This window comes from Varanus komodoensis, unplaced genomic scaffold (genome assembly GCF_004798865.1).
Source record: "Varanus komodoensis strain SLA01 unplaced genomic scaffold, ASM479886v1 scaffold6_2, whole genome shotgun sequence".
Taxonomy (NCBI): Eukaryota; Metazoa; Chordata; class Lepidosauria; order Squamata; family Varanidae; genus Varanus; species Varanus komodoensis.
The window spans coordinates 693102-709604 of NW_025336346.1; the positions used below are offsets into that span (position 1 = coordinate 693102).

Genomic DNA, 16503 nt, shown 5'->3' on the forward strand with positions numbered 1-16503 from the left:
GCAACAAAAAGGATGCCAATGCCTCTAGCCATGAGCCATTCCTCAGCATGCTACTTCCTGGTGAGAACCTCAGTGGGGATATTGAGACTGGTGCCAAGGGAGTCACTGATTTGTTTCAAAAAGATGAAAGGCTCAAATGTGTATCACAATGAATCAGAAGCCTGAAGTGCTAGATATCAAGGACATTTCCACATCACTTGCTTGTGGGCTTTGTAAGAGGGGCACACTATCTGCAGAGCTAAGAATTGTTTGGTGTTTGGTCCTGAATTATTCACAGAAAGGGAAATCATGCCTGCCTCAGTTTGCTGCATCTGCAGATATTTAAAATTCCAGAAATGTAATGTTGTGCCAAAAGGATACCAGACAAAATTCTGTAAAACCTGCATTACCTTTTGTGATTACCTTTATGATTTTCAAGTGATTATGGTACCATCCATATGCTTCAATGTCCTCTCCTATGCTGTACTCTATATGTCTATTTACACATTATGCGGAGGTTTGGATACCTAACTCCAAGCTTTCAAGAAGTCCCCATTATGGAAGCCTGTGAAGGTTTGTGCTCACTGAAGTTCAAACATTTTCTTAAAAACACCTTAACAGGATTAATTACAGAAGGCTTCTATGAATTATTATAATGAAGGTCACAAAGAAACTGATTATACTGCAGACATAATGTGCAAAAAGTTCTAAGTAGATGAAAGTGACTAACTGTTGGGGGCAAGAAGTGTATTCCACCCTGTGATATACTCAGAATAAAGTCTTGTCTGTTTCTTCCATCATTGCTGTGAGTCCATAGTCCCCTGAAATAGCAAACACAGCCAAGGTTGAAGAATGACTAAAACTAGAAGCCTTATAGACACACATTGAGGCACCTTGAAAAACAGAGGCACCTGTGCTGCAAAACAAGATTACAATCTCCCTTCTTTTAGCAGACTTGCTTCCTCATCTCCCCTGGTAATCATGTTGCTAGCTAAGTGACTGCAGTTCTTGTGTGCCGCTCTGATGACCAGTCTCAGAATAACTGTCCAGGAGTGTTCTGCCCTCACATGGCATAGCAAAGAAAGTACATGCCATTCAAAAAACAAAATAAACTTCACTACCGCTTCTCTTCTCTCCTCCCCTTCTATCACCACTCCCTCTTAACACAAACCAATTGAATCGCTCCTTGGTCCACAAGGCTTACCGTTCAGTGTTCACCGGCAGCTTGCAAACAGGAGCAGAAGAGGGGGAAAGTGTTCAGATACACTGAGCCTGCTGAAAGATGATACAAGCAGCAAGAAGGACTGATTCTGCTCAGTATTGCCCAGAAAGGACAGTTTCAGGGTAAGAGCTGTTCTTTTTGGTTTTTTAGCATTTCCATTTGGGATTACAGAAGTGAAGGGATGTTGTCCTACCTAAGCCTCTTTTGTGATGGATCCATACAGGAGTTGCCTAACCACAGGATGGGGAACCACTAATGGAAATTTTGGATTCAAAGGATGCTTGGATCAGTGAAACAGAAAATGGATCTGACTTTTCAACGCACCCAAATTATTGAAAAGGCAGCCTCAAACGGATGCAAGGTTAGGTTATTTGGAGAGAATTGCAGAGTGGCAGATCCAATCAACATGTTTGAGGCTTCTGAAGTAGAGTTCGAGAGGCTCTATCTAGACACACCTTGCCTTTGAAATTATTGGCATCAATGAATAGAAACAGACTTCAGCCAGTTTGTTCAACTTGAAAAGTGGCAGGCTGAGCAGCAGTCACATGCTGGCATTCCGCTGCAGTGTACCATCTAGGCAGCACCGGCTTATTTCCAGCAAAGCGTACTGTCTTTTCAGGAGCCAAACTTGACCTCTCCACAAGCAGCACCTTATTTTAGAGATGCGTTCCACGGCTGCCCATGCATGCTGCAGCACTCCGTGGCAGAGTTATACTCGAGCGTGAAGTTTAACACAGTGATTCTATGCTGCTGGCAACACAGGCTGAACTTCACTCTTACATGATGAATGTGCTGATATTGGCTACATTTAATTGGAAACTCCTTGGAAAGCTTCTTGTATTCTTTGAACTGTGCATTCAAGTTAGCACCTTAAATGATTTTTCCACTCACACAAGATGCCCTGAGGTCTGTATTTGTACAGCTGATCTCTTGAGTTGTGCCAAGAGGAATATTCAGCAGGTCCCTGTCATGCTGCCTCCCACAGCCACTACCTTGGATCTCAGCCATAATGCCATTGTTCAGCTTCATAATCATTGGCTGACTGCCTTACCACGCCTCCAAACCCTTCGGATCAGTCACAATAAGATCAGTAACATCACCTGGCAAGTGTTCTACAATGCCACTTCCCTTGAACACCTGGACATTTCTTCTAACTGCTTGCACACTGTGGAAAAGTACTACTTTGAAGGCCTTGTAAACTTGAAAGAGCTCTTGTTGTACAATAACAAAATTGTACAGGTAGATAAATATGCTTTTGCCAAGCTAACCAGTTTGCAAAAGATCTATCTAAGTTGGAACAAGTTGACTACATTTCCATTTGATTCCATTCAAAGACTTGAATATCCTTATTTGAGGATCCTAGATCTTTCTGCCAACAAATTAAGCAGCATTCCTGTTGACGTAGTATCAACCTTGCCTGTGTACATTAAAAATGGCTTATATCTTCACAACAATCCTGTGAGGTGTGACTGCTCTCTTCACCAGATGTTTCAGGAATGGAATCACCGTGGTTTCAGTTCCATACAGGATTTCAAAGAAGAACACACTTGCAGAGCTTATGCCAGTGTGCCGCTCTCCTTAGTCGATACCTTCAAGTACAACAAGTATTTCGGAGATTGTCCCTGGAGCGAAAGCAAACTTGGCATTCCAAAGGTTTTTTGCAAAGTGGGAGAATCCTTAATAATGGACTGTAACACAAGCCTCCATAATGACAATTCCACCACCTATAGGTGGATCTCTCCTCGCCATGAATTATTCAGATATCCTGAGCACGGTGATCAGACTCATCAGCCTTTCAAAAATGGAAGCTTAAAGATCACAAATGCTCAGCTTTTGCATTCTGGTGTTTATGTGTGCATAGCGATCAGCGAGCTCCAAAATATCAACCGGACACATGAAGTTAATGTCACAGTCCAGTACCCCAAATTAGCTGAGCCTTTCAAAACTGCCCTCACAACCCTCTTAGGGTGTATTGTAAGCCTGGTGCTGGTCCTTATGTACTTGTACCTAACACCATGTCGCTGCTCCAAGTGCTGCAAGAAGCCTGTAAGCCCACCCCAAGAATGCAGTGCCCAGTCATCTATCCTCAGTACTACCCCACCGGCCACTGATGGGCCAAGTCGCAAGATCAGTGCAAACAAGCACGTTGCTTTCAGGGAGCCCATCAAGGAGGGCCAGAATGGCAAAGTCAGGCTGGCTGTCGGTGAGGATTTTCCTGGCACTAAAAAACCCAAGCCACCGCAACTTAAGCTGGACACCGAATCTATCAGTTCAGTCTTTTCTGACCATCCCATCATAGCCAAGGAACAAGTACAGTCACCGACTAATGCATAGCAAGCAAGCCCCAGGAAGAATGTGGTGAGGTGAGACTGGAACAGAGTTTGGGTACATTACCTTCATGAGAGGGAAGAAAAAGCAAGATATATTTATAAAGCATTTCCTCACCAAAAAGTATGGACAGTTTTGGTATGTGTGTTTGTTTGCCTGCTTGTTTTTTAAACCTCCCTTGGATGCAGGATTCACTTTTATTTTTCTGTCATCTTCCCCAGAAGGAAGAATGATTTCTTCCACTAATTCCAGTTTAAATGTCCAGAATTCATCTATTATGCACAAAGAGAAGCAACAATCTTTTATCCAAAAGAAAACAGAAGGACTGCAGCCTATTTGGTCATCAAGACTACAATGTTATGGCAGAAAGTACCTTTGGAAAACTCCTATAGAATACAAGCTTGTGTTAGTGCTTTGATCTTCAAAGAATAAACATTTGCTATGTAACAAGCCTATTGTTTTCATTTCAGGAGAAGAAAAAGTGCCATGCCTTTGCTATACAAACAGGGGAGCCTTTCTTACTTTTTAACTGCTTTAGCCAGCTACTGCTTCTAATAGTGTTTTGGAAAATAAATTCATGAGCCCACTCTTTCCAACTTCTGGGCTGTATGGAACAAGTTGCAGCATGGTTAAAAATTGAAGCAATGGTGCCTTTAGAAAGGCAACAAACCCTGCTCCGGATGATCACATCATATGCATGGATATGTGCAATCAGCCACGTAAGTGTCAGGAACTGTAAGAGTTTGTCTTTGTTTGAACCAGTTTAACAAACTGTTTTATTCCACTGAATGCAATGAACATGATAGTTTTCCCTTAAAAGTTCCCTGGGAGTCTTTTTAGCGAGCAATCCCTAACGGCAACTAGGCAGTCATGGCTATGATCAATTTTTCCCAGCTTAGGAATTCATTGTTTTTAGACAGTTACAATATAGAGATATTTATGCACCAGATACTTATGTTTGGGTTTGACCTGAGAAAGACAAATTACATACCTTGCTGTTAGTACAGCAGAGGAAAATTTGGGGTCCAAATGATGGGTAGTCAGACAAGATTAAAAAGAATGGTCTTCCAATCACAGTGCTGATGCTCTTTTGTTTAGGTGTTTTTATGAACAATTAATCTATGGGTGCCTCAGTCATTTAGCTAAATTAGATAAGACCTAAATGCTGATCTGTGTATATTTATATAGGGGGAAAATGTGAGTTATGTTTTTGTGTGTACATTCTCCCCCCCCCCCCCAAAAGCAATTCAGAGCTAAAGTTTCCTTGTCATTCTTGCCATTACCACCCAAAGCAGCTGTAAATAATTGCCCAGGAATGTATTAGACTAATTATGCATTTCACAATATACCAATGACCCACTGCACTGGTCAGCATTCATCATGCAGCACAGTCTTATGTAAACCATCTCTTCTGGCTTCTTTCTCCTTGAAAAGGGCAGATTCGTTTGGGAGGACCAATCAGACAGCTATTTTGGTAACACTCTAACTGATAAAATAAGAAATTGTAACCTGGGGCTAAATGTCCTCTCAAGTTACATTTAAATAAAAAACACCTATTTTTTAAAAGGTTGTTTGCAAGTGCCTTTGTCTCTTAAGATTATAGGACAAAGCTGGATTTTACCTTGTCCATGACTAGGTAAAACTCCACACACAAAGTGCCAGATCATATAACATTAATCTGACTAAATGAAAAGGAGATCAAATCTATACCATTATGAACAAAAGCAACTAGCACATTAAATGATACAACTATCTCTGTTAGTAAATCTAAGTTATAAAACAATTTGAATTTGACAGGGTGGTTATGATTGGAGAGTGTAAAGAAATGAATGGAAAACAGAGACTAATGTAAAAGCAACTGTGAGTGTGGGAAGAAATTTGTCATTTTCATGTGAATAAAATACTTTGTTGCTTCTAAGCACAATATAATTATGCAATGGTGTATCACAACCATATCAAAATTGAAGGTAATGAACAACACATTGGCACATTGCTACAGAGCAATTATTTTCATTATTTATTTGCAGTTTTGACTTGCATATCTAGGTGAAATTATCTAGTAAATTGGGATGTTGATATATCTAGGTGAAATGACTCTTCAGAATTCAGGTGCAAAATCAGATGCAGTCCCCTGGTCAGCAACCTGTTCCCCTGGACAGCCATTTGGAGAAGGGCTTGTGAGCTGATGCTACAATCTCTTCCCCCAAAACTGATCTGCTGGCAAGTTCTGTTGGCATAAAAAACCTTTCAATGTTCTTCACTTCTAGATTGATAGCTGGGGTTCTGATGGGCAAGATTCAGCCTCCAGCTGCCAATTCATGTGTTTGCTCCCCTGCAGAGATCATTTATTTTATTTGTTTGCATTTTAGTCTGTCCTATCCAATGGATCAGAATGCACAAAATTAGTAATCACATCTCCAATTCTTTTTTCCTTTAAACACCCAACTAATAAATATCTCACTTATCCCTGGCCACAAAAGCCTGAAAGGTACATAGCCTTGCACTGTTACAACCAAGAGGTCATCTTAGTCAAGTATACAGACTGCAAGGGTGGCAGTGGTGATAAACCAGACTGGAAGTCTGGACTGCCACACTGCAACAGATATATGTACACAGATGCTATCAGTGAATCCTGGTCCTTGTACTGCACCCACTGTGAACGCATGAGAACAGCAAATCTCTTGCTGCCTTCCTACCTTTTTGAACAAATATGTGAGACTGGAATAAAAAGGAAGACCTGAATGGTAAACCCAGAAGCTCCCCTTCCACTCAAGTGATGTAGGGTCAATGTTTAAAGGGGCAATGCATTCCCACTTGGTTCAATTTCCTGGAGAAAGTGGTATACACTTTCCCTGAGGAAAATAAAGCAAAGCATTTCCCCTGTTGGACATGTGTAATATAGAGAATGTTAAGGGTTTGGGGGATCCAGCTCTGTAGCGTCTAAGGCCACATCTGCTACCTCTACAAATCCTGAGGCAAAAACCAAAACAATTCCAATTAATGGTAACAGCAGAGTATTAAATCTTCCCTAATAGTGCTTGCAGCTTTATAAGCACATGACTGATAATCTGACCACCTTACCCACTTGCTGCAACAGCTGGCAGGGCTCAGGACCGTGGGCAAATCACTAAACCAGCACCTCAGTTCATTTCTATTTTAGTCTTGACTTACTGAAACCTTGAAGGCAGCAGTAGTGCTGAACTGCTGTCATCTGGCTTTAAGCCATATGTTTGCCAGAGACAGCACATCACTGTCAGGTTCAGCTGTGACTGGAATGCTTAAGGCACTGGCTGAGCATACAACCAATAGGCCATCTCAGCAGACTATGTCCTACTCAGCCCTCAACACTCAAGCAATCTTAGTATCTCCTGTCACCTTCCACAGCCAGCACAGTGCAGCTTCATATTGCCAAAATTTATTGTATTTACTGGCTATGTTAATAGAACTCTTTCATGGAACTTTAGTGAAGCATGGGGGCCGGCAGGCACAAATGACTATGCCAGTAGCAGTTTCTGTTCCTGCATTTGCCTTGCTAAATACATTCTAGCAAGTTTGTGATGATTTTCACAATATTGAGCTATCCAAACCATCAGCACAGATCCTTCTGTTAATCTTTGGTACCCACGAGGTGTACCCAGGTCAAAGCTGCATCCACCCCACCCCACCCCCGGCCAAAAAAGAGACAGAATGTTGGCAAAGCCTCAGGAGGTAGCTGGGAATTCTTATCCTATTGCTCTGAGGGGAAATAGGACTAGCAAAGGAATATTCTTTCCCTTGATTATTGTTCGAAAGGCTTAACCTGAACAAGGGAGAAAGCAGGACAGCTCCTACTCTAGGATGCCAGGACTCGTTTCTGCAATGGTGAGAAAAAGCCAGTGAAGGATTTAGAGATCAGAAGGTGCACCGTTAATATTTTCACTTGCTTACTGTGCACAGACATGCTGCTTCAGAATTCAAAACAAGCAACATTTGGTCTTAATCCCTGCTTCCCATGGCCAGCAGTTATTGCATTGCCTTATCTTGCTAGAGGCTAGCTATATCACAGCTCAACAGGCCTGTAAAGAAGGAAAAAGAACTTGGCTACACCTACAAGATACATCAACATGAATATTACTGAGCTCACAGTACAATGAAATAGCACTGTGCTGCCAAGGACAGTAAGTGTGCACCCTTGACAGCCACAAAAAGCTGTTCACTATGGCTAGAAGACCACAGAAGATATGAATATTGATACATATCAGATGATCAGGATGTTACCTAAGAACAAATAAGAAAATATTAACGAGTTACTTAGTCTGTTGGTATCCTTTGTTCACTTTTACTGAAGTACACATAAATATCCACTTAAGTCTTCATATTCAGAATGTTGGGCTATGTAGTTCACCATCTGACTGTATACTTATGTCAAGGCACAGGACACCAGGGTCAAAGCAGCATACAGACAAATGGTGGGATACCTAGGCAAAGATTTATAGAATTACGGCTGTGGATCTTTCTGCACTGCCTGTAGATCTTCCTTGTCTGTTGCCAGATTCAACCCAAGCCTCAGAAGAAGAGTGCACAAAACAGCCGTCAGAGCTCATATTTTTCTGTGCCACGGCCCAGTTCTTTGCCAAGAAAATGCTAATAAATTACTCAAGGTAAATTCATCCCTCTTTTCCCATGTATGCACATTTTGTACATAATCTGGCTCTTTAACTTCCACCCTTAGAATTATAAACGTTGAGATGTAAAAGGACAGTAGTTAAACATAAAAGAAAAAAATAACCAATGCAACAGTATTTTTCAAAATCCCTCTTCTCTTATTCAATTTTGCTGACTACACTTAATAGCCAGGGTCACATGACTGAGGAAGGAAAACATACAGGGTAGCTTCTTTTCCCCGCCATATACATGCTAGGTATGTGTCATCTCATTTCCATAATTACCTGTGCCAAGGCTGCCATGTCATCTAAATCTGGCAAAATAGGTAGCAAGGATGACTTAAAAACCGTTCCATAATTCATGGCTTGTTCTAGAGTCCCAGGATGGTTTGGAAGCCACCTTTGTTGCCCACTTACCTAGAGCTGGTAATTATGGAAATAAGGCAATACAGGGAGGGAAAAGCAGACAACATGGCTTCTTCTTGTTGTTTCCCCCTCCAGTTATGCAAACCCAGTAGATACGAAGTCAGGATTTTTTAATCTGTTCTCTAAATAATTATTAGACTCCATAAAATTACTGCTACATGTTCCAAACCTTTGGACTACAATGGTATGGGCCAAACTGGAAAGACAAGTATTTTACCCAGTGGCAAAAGTTTCTGGGACAGATTTGCTGCCTTTGCCTAACAAATCACAATAGCTGTACTGACCTTAAGGGAAAATCTTATAGCACAGTTCTGTGTATGTCTTATCAAAAGAAAGCCTTACTAAATTCAGTGCAGTCTAGTCCTGGGTAAGTAGGTATAGGATTGCAGTCTTATTGTTAATTCCACAAGGGGAAAAAGCAGGTGACAACTTGTGCTCATGTTACTCTTCCATGGTTACTTGCAAAAATATTCTCAATTGGCAATGGAAAAAACTACAGTTCTCTTACCAAAAGTGCACCTTGATAAAGAAAGGAGAAAAGCAAAGGAAGGGGGAGGTAAGAAAATCTAGCATTGATCTATTCAATTCAGTAAGTTAGACAGGAAAACCTGTTTCACAAAAAGCAGATCTCAGTACTAAGTGGAAATCTTTACTGTATTTTCAAGAAAATGAAAACTAAGTTTTACTGCATGCAATAAAATCACCCAGTCAATGCAAATGAGTAGATTGTGTATATAGTACAGGAAAGCTCATATTTATTTTTATTAACATTTATATACCACCATATCTGCTACAAAGCCATCAATGTGGTACATAGCAATTTAAAACTATAAAACCATAACACAATAACATATTGAAACTATATAGTTTAACAAGCTATTTTAAAAAGTATCCTCATACCCTCTCTAAAGGTAAGAAATTGTGTACTGATCATTGTACCTGAGAAAGTAGCTCGGAGAAAACACAGGAACTCTCCTGCAGATCTTATTACTTGGACAGGTTGACAGTAAGCTGTTTAAGTCTTAAAGGTTAAAAATGATACCTTGAAAGGAACTGGCAACCTGCACAGGTCTTTTAAAAAAGGTGTATTATTTTCCTATGTATTGTACCAATTAGCAGTCCAGTTGCCACATTTCATACCAGCTTCCAGGCACTCTTCAGAGATAGCCCCATGTAGATAGCAATCCTACAATTATACCATAATTCTCACTGTTCTACAATGGGTCACACATAACAACATAAGAGAACCACCTTGCTGGATCAGAAACAAGGCTTATCTAGCCCAGCGGTTTGCTCCCAGAAACCAACCATGTGCCTTTTGTAGCCTACAAAGAGGGCATAACAAAATAGCTTCCTTCTATTCATGTTCATGTTCTGTAGCAACTGGTACCCAGAGATCGATACACTAGCTTTGATACTGGAGGTTAATGCACAAACACACACCATTTTGACCAAAAGCAACCGATTGCCTTAACCTCCATGATCCATCCAATTTAATAGCTATAACTGCATCTTTCAAAAGCCAATTCCACAGTTTTACTATGCTCTGGCAAACTTTTCCTTTTATTTGTTCTGAATCTTCTACCAATTAACTTCATTAGAAAACCATGGGTTCTAATATTATGGGATAGGAAGAAAAATCTCTCCTAGCCACTTTCTCCACCCCATGCATCACAGCAAATTTCTCCATAATGTCCTCCTTTACTCTCCTTCTTTTTCAGCTAAAGAGCCCCAAACATTATAACCTTTCCTTACATGGGAACTACTTCACTCACTTGATAATTTTGGTTGCCATTTTCTCCTTTTCCAGTTCTACAATATCCTGACAGAATTCTATAACAGATTATATGTCAGTTCTGTAAAGTCTCATCCGCAAGCACAGCCATGGTTTGACCTATGTAAAGCAGCTTCCTTTGTTTTGAAAGAAAATAGGCCATACCAGCTTATGTGCACTAGAAAAAGGTTAAAGTGCCTGTTTTTCTACATATGGGCCTTAGAGCAGTCCACCTACCAGGAGTAAGAGCAGCTCTACCTCAAGTAGGTATGCTCTCTCTGCATCCATTAAAACAGCCTCTTCACATGATGGTGTCAATCTTATCATGCCTCAGGAACATGTAAACTAGTATTCACATGACCTCTCTGCACACTTCAGCAGGAGCACAATTCCAGAAAGCTGCCAAGAGGACATCTGCTTCTTTCAAAGAATACTCTGTGTAAGTTTCTTGTCCAGAAAATTTAGACTACCATGATGCACTCCTTCAGTCATCTTAACAATGCTGACTTCGCCCTCCTGGCTAAGCCAAGCACCTTGGATAGCTAGGAAAAAGATTACAGCCATTGGGAAGCCATGACAGAGAGGTATAGGGGAAAGAGAAAATTCACAGCACTGAACTATTGCTCCAGGCATTATGTGCACAGAATGAAGAAGTGTCATGTGCTCACCTCAGCAATGTGCTGCCTTCCCATTCCCACCAATTCCCAAGAGGGAGTAAAAATGCATATGTACCACGCAACACATCAGAATCTTTAAAAAAGAGAAAATATTTCAAGTGTTTGCAAGACAGATTGCAATTTATGATCTAACTATGAGATGAGCAAACAATGATAGGATTACACTTGCCTGCTTTTTAATATCAGAGGTATGTTCCTCTAAAACCTATCAAACTTCAGGTCATAACCTTGAAACACTCTCCCAGATCCAGGTATCTTATGTTACTTGACACCAAATTCTGGCAAACTGGAGCAAGCAACTCCCAGTGGGTATGGGACTGAAGGCTAGGTTGACATGGGGCATCTTAGCTCCTTTGCAACTTGTAAAAGAGCAGATAGGCTGTTTCAGTAAGAATCACTGAGATGAGATGAGATGAGAAAATGGCTTGATTTTCCACTTGGTCTTCCAGCTCTAAGCAAACTTTGATAAATAGATTACCAATGGGCCATACTGTACAGACAGTAGGGTATAGTTCCTTGTACTCCAGAAATGATGGCTAGTGTACTCTTCCCTGCTACATTTGGACTACTCTGGATGACACAACAGCCCATCATGGAGTATTTAACTACTGGGGCGCTACAGTTCATGCTGTCCACCATTATAAATCACCATTATAAACATGCATGCTGTGGCCTATCATAGCATAGTAATCCAACTGGGGAAGATTATTCACGGACTAAACAAAGCTTGCATAAAGCACAGTCTGTTTTAGGTTTCTGTGAGAATTGTTGATTCCTCAAATAATCCTCCCCACCACAGGCCACATTAACCCAAAGCCAGGAGACTGCATATTCATAATGGTGGACGGCATGCATCACAGTGCCCTAAGCAGCAATCCAAACTGGCTAACCGTGTGAGGAAGAGGACTGACATGTAGTGAAGACCACTCCGAGTGCTCCCCAAACATGATGAGCTGAAGCAGCATGGTATAATCCCAGTAAGATCCATCTGCAACATTGCAGAGGAAAGAGGAGGGCTAACTTGCAGGTCAAAGCTCAACAACCCTTGCCAGCCCTGCTTTACCTACAGTACTGAGGATGGGCTGGAGGGAGCAAAGGATTTTCCAGGTCTCTTTCATTGTTTGATACGATCTTTTAAAACTGCAGTCTTGTTTGTTCTACAGTTACTCAGAGAGGCTGCTGCAAAAGTGCAATGTTATGAAATCTGATCTTTAAAGACAAATAATAAACAAGGGTAAAAACTGTTTCAAAATAACACAACACGACACACTATTTCAGAGCAACTTCCAGAATCATTAAAAAATTTTAATGAATTCTCTAAAAGACTATACTTCATTCCCATCTGCTTTATTCACGCTTACTCCTCTCTAAGCAGTGTTTGTTTTCCATCTAAAAGGCAGACAAAAGCAAATATACATAAGCATGAATGTGTCTGTGACCACATTCCACCATCTGTGCATTGTCTAAAAGCTACCCATCTCAACTTGGCACCTTACGAAAAGGGAATGAACTAAAAAAAAAAAATGAGTATAGAAATCTGCCCAAGTTCTAGCAGAGCCTTTTCAGTGCAGAGAGGTGCACCTTTATATAAGCACGGACACACAAGTATCAAGCCATGGAGCTGACTCAGTGAAGCAAGGGGAAAGAAGTGACAAGGCAAAATTGAAACTAACAGATTGATTTCACAATAGTGCTGCTGAAGGTTCCAAGCTTCAAATTACTAGAAAACATCTTTATCAAACAATTCTCACTGAACTCTTATTTGCTGTATGTAGAAACAAAAGCACAGGACTGCAGGCCCTTATAACAATGAGTGCTGAGAAGGATTTAATTCATAATAGTTTAATTTAATCTACACTTTCATTTTGAAGGGTCTCTCCAGCCCCACCACTCTTGTTAAGGAATGTATAATAATGTGCCCACAACACATTATCACAAAATTTTAGTCAATGAAGCACATTGTTCATACCAGAGATGGACAGAAGATAGATCTCTTGTTCATTTTAAGTATACAGACTTAAAGGAGACAGAAGGATCTCTGCCTTCTAATTTTTTAACAGTAGTTAAAGAAGTTTACTGGTGAAATAAATTTTGAGAGGTTGTGGATTTTTCTGTGGAAGGACTGTAAATTCAACACCAATTAGAGCAAGACGGACAAAGGATATTGTGTTTATCCTGCGTGGCAGACTTCCTCTTTCCCCTACAATGCTAGTTCACATATATGAATATTTATATGGTAGGACAGTTTTCTGTTCTGTTTTGGCACTCAGGACAAATTCCTGGGATCAGAATGATTTAATTCTAAGTACAAGATTTTGCATCAGCCTCTGGTTGGTGAATCCTGGTGTTTAAGGAAAGAAATTAAGTAGATCCAGCAATCTTGAAGTCTGTTCTACTATTTCTCCATAGAAGGGCACATTTGTCCTATCATTTACCACAGTGATGAATATATAACGTCATACCATAGTAGGAGTAACATCTATCAACTTCTAACCTATGCCCTCATGACAGGGACAATGCACAAATCAAAATGGGTCTGTCATCCAGTTTTCCTAAGTTCAGTTCAAGTGTTCTTCTTAGGCAGCCTCCACAAATGTTCAAATTCACAAATGAAACAAACAGATGTCTGGAGAAAGCTGATGACGTGGAATAGAATTGTCATGTTGCAATATCTCCATCAGTCTTGCCAGATTAAAGGAACTGCTTGGCATCAATAATGTCAGCTGTTTTGCAATAATAACTCCAGGAGCCTCATTACCAGCAGCTGCACTTAAGAGGCAACTTTCAGTGTCCAAGAAGCTTACTTTAAAAAAAAAACACCCTTCTATTCTTTTTAAACTGAGATTGCATTAGTAAGGAAAGACAGCTTTCTGATGAATAGGACTTTGAAAGTTTAATGACCATCCCTTAGGAATGCATCGTGCCTTTTCTTAGCAAACACAACAGCAATCAAGAAGCCACACCACTGCCAAGTCTGGAGTTTCTAAACTGCCTGTACATCAAGTTAATGGGTCAGCAGAAGACCACTTATGCTTTACCAAGAGAAAGCAAGAAGAAGCCGAGTCATTCTGGCCCTCCCTACTCAGCAGTAAAGCAGGTAGTTTGTGGAAGGGTTATTCCTACAGAAGGAAAGCTGATGATACCAGCTTCTGCAATTGCTCCTCATTTAGCAAGTCACCACAGAATAGGAAATAACCTTACTTAAGGAAAGGCCATAAATCAGAGAGTTACAGAGCATGGGAATTCGACATGGGGAGGTTGCCCTTTCTAATCTTAGTTACACTGTGAGCTACCAGCCCTACAACCCAAAAGAGAGCTACCAGCATTCCTAGCAATTTCTCATGAAATTTCTCATGAAACTCAGCAGAAGCTGTTGTCCTATCTGCTCAAAGTGTTTCCTATACAGAAGGGTTGTGTTCCCTTGAGTCTGTCTCCAGACACAGTGCTTTGGCGTCAATTTCATGCTGTTTGACACAGTCTAATTGGGGGTGGGAGCTGTGGGGAAGAAGGTCACAGGGTCCCAGTCAAAGGGCAGCAGTTAGATAAACAACTTCTCTCATACTGAGGATGTATAGTTGGGGTGGGAATAGAGGCAAGTCCAAAATCAGTTCAAAAAATTTAAGATTTCTGCTGAATCAGACTTCTTTAATCCAGCATCCTGTTTCCTACAGGGCCCAAGCAGAACTTGAAGACGACACACAAATGATACATTTATTTATTAATATCATTTAAACCAGTGGATTTCAACCTTACTACAGCTGGGGACCAGTGAAAACAGGAAAACTACCTTGAGGACTGCTGAGGCAGAAACAAAAAGCACCATGCACATAATACAGTATTCCATGTATTAGTTTCTCAACACAATACCCCCCAAAAAAAAGAAAATTCTCCAAAACAACCTGAAACCGAGCAACAAAAAATGTCAACAAAAACGGAAATTGGTGCAGCGTGGCTCCCACTGAGCTGTCTCCCCCCTCCCTGGCACCCAGGCAGCACAGCGCACCCCCCGCGAATGCGATGCCAACCAAGGAGGAGGTGGTGGAGCGCAGCGAGCTCCTGCACCGGTCCACAGTGAGCAGGATGCAATCCCCCACAGACCAGCATGAACTCTCCCATGGACTGGTGGTTGAAAACCACTGATTTAAACCATGAGCATTGCAAATGGGGCATTTATATCTCCTTTAGAAAGTAAAGCTTGATCTAACCAACATCAAGATCTGCACAGAAATAGCAAAAGTAAGATGTTTAGTTATGCAAACCACACAAGCACAGAAGATAGCTATCAACCTAGAAGATAGCTATCAACCTATAAACAATCTCATTTTCAGTAATGTTAAAGCTCATTAGATATACAGACTTTTCATATATATAGACATTACAAGCAAAGTAGGTTCTACCAATGAATCACCTACTTCAAAGTTTTATCAGCAAGCTTTTTAAAAACTAGTGTGCTTCCAGTGTTGGGAGTATATAGGCCCTGCACGTGGACTGTTCGCCAAATAAAAAGTAGGGTGCCCTTTTTCTGCACTTGGGTGTTCTTGTGATCACAGAAATGTTGACTGGGTTCACACAACACAGAAATTATGGGGTTTTGTCTTGTGCAAACCAAAACCAATTTCCAGGATGGCTTGTGAATAAGAACAAAGAAACCAAACCACTCATGAGCAGATATAGCAGTTGTCTACCTACAATGGGTTGTCTTATCATTCACATTGGTATATCCATCCTTAGCATGGGTAGGAGAAAATCGGCTAAAAAACTCCATGGCAAAAGCATCCAATGCCCCTTACCACTCCTGCTTTGTGGTTACTGAAAAAAGCACCATTGCCACTCAAAGTGCCTAAGTGGCACCTGGGGTCAGCTTGCACTGCCCCACAAGCACAAAGAGCCATTTCAGTCTTAACACAGATTCCCCACTTTTCTATTCTTTCCTTTTTGGGGGGCAGCAGGGGGAGATTGTAAAAGCCGACTGTCAAGATAGCCTGTACTATCCCTGTTTGGACAGTTACGAACAGTTCCTTCGAAATGTCCCAGTGGCTCCCCTTGGTAGCAAAACTGTAACACACACACACACACACACACACACACACACACACACACACTTTAGCTGCAGTGGTGCTAGCATGGGGATCTGGAGCCTCAGCTGGGGCAATGTCCAGATGGGTGCCTACTGTCAAGGTCCAGCAGATACCAACTTTATTCCAAGTATATTTCTCCCATTTGGTTATTCTTGATAGCTGTAAGAAGGTGAATTGTCAAGACAAAAAATATGAGGAAGCTTTGGCAGTGAAAATGGTTTTGGGAGGATTTAAATCTCCTTCATAGCAAGATCTTCAGCTTTTTACCCCCTTTAGTTCCCACCAGGATGCACATTTTGTACTTTAAGAATGTTGCTTCCCAAAGTTTAGGAAAGTGCAAATCTGCATGCTCCCCCACACTTTTTTCCAAGGGAAA

At 41.0% G+C, this 16503-nt stretch overlaps 2 protein-coding genes across 7 annotated transcripts in view; one reads left to right on the top strand and one right to left on the bottom strand.

Moving 5' to 3' along the window:
* RNF123 (ring finger protein 123) overlaps positions 1-16503 on the bottom strand; it is a 116671-nt gene that overhangs the window by 29004 nt on the left and 71164 nt on the right. Inside the window, exon 36 of one of the 5 annotated variants that reach the window (XM_044451502.1) lies at positions 81-800. The exons of the other annotated variants lie outside the window; for them this stretch is intronic. Within the exon in view, the coding sequence (XP_044307437.1) occupies positions 620-800 (181 nt within the window). The 3' untranslated portion in view covers positions 81-619. Of the gene's footprint in view, positions 1-80; positions 801-16503 lie in introns of those variants that run through there. 5 annotated transcript variants of the gene reach the window in all.
* Positions 814-15876, top strand: AMIGO3 (adhesion molecule with Ig like domain 3). 2 transcript variants are annotated; one of them, XR_006416717.1, is made up of 2 exons: positions 814-4248; positions 14721-15876. XR_006416717.1 is itself a non-coding variant. In XM_044451503.1 (2 exons), the coding sequence occupies exon 2, from the start codon at positions 1946-1948 to the stop codon at positions 3533-3535; it is 1590 nt and encodes a 529-aa protein (XP_044307438.1). In that variant the 5' UTR covers positions 814-1323; positions 1425-1945; the 3' UTR covers positions 3536-4851. The 2 variants fall into 2 exon arrangements, 1 of the variants encoding a protein (XP_044307438.1); XM_044451503.1 differs by lacking the exon at positions 14721-15876 and having other exon boundaries at positions 814-1323; positions 1425-4851.

What these genes read in the sequence shown, in the direction of transcription:
- AMIGO3 (XM_044451503.1), top strand. Translation starts at nt 1,946, where the DNA reads ATGCTGCTGGCAACACAGGCTGAACTTCACTCTTACATGATGAATGTG.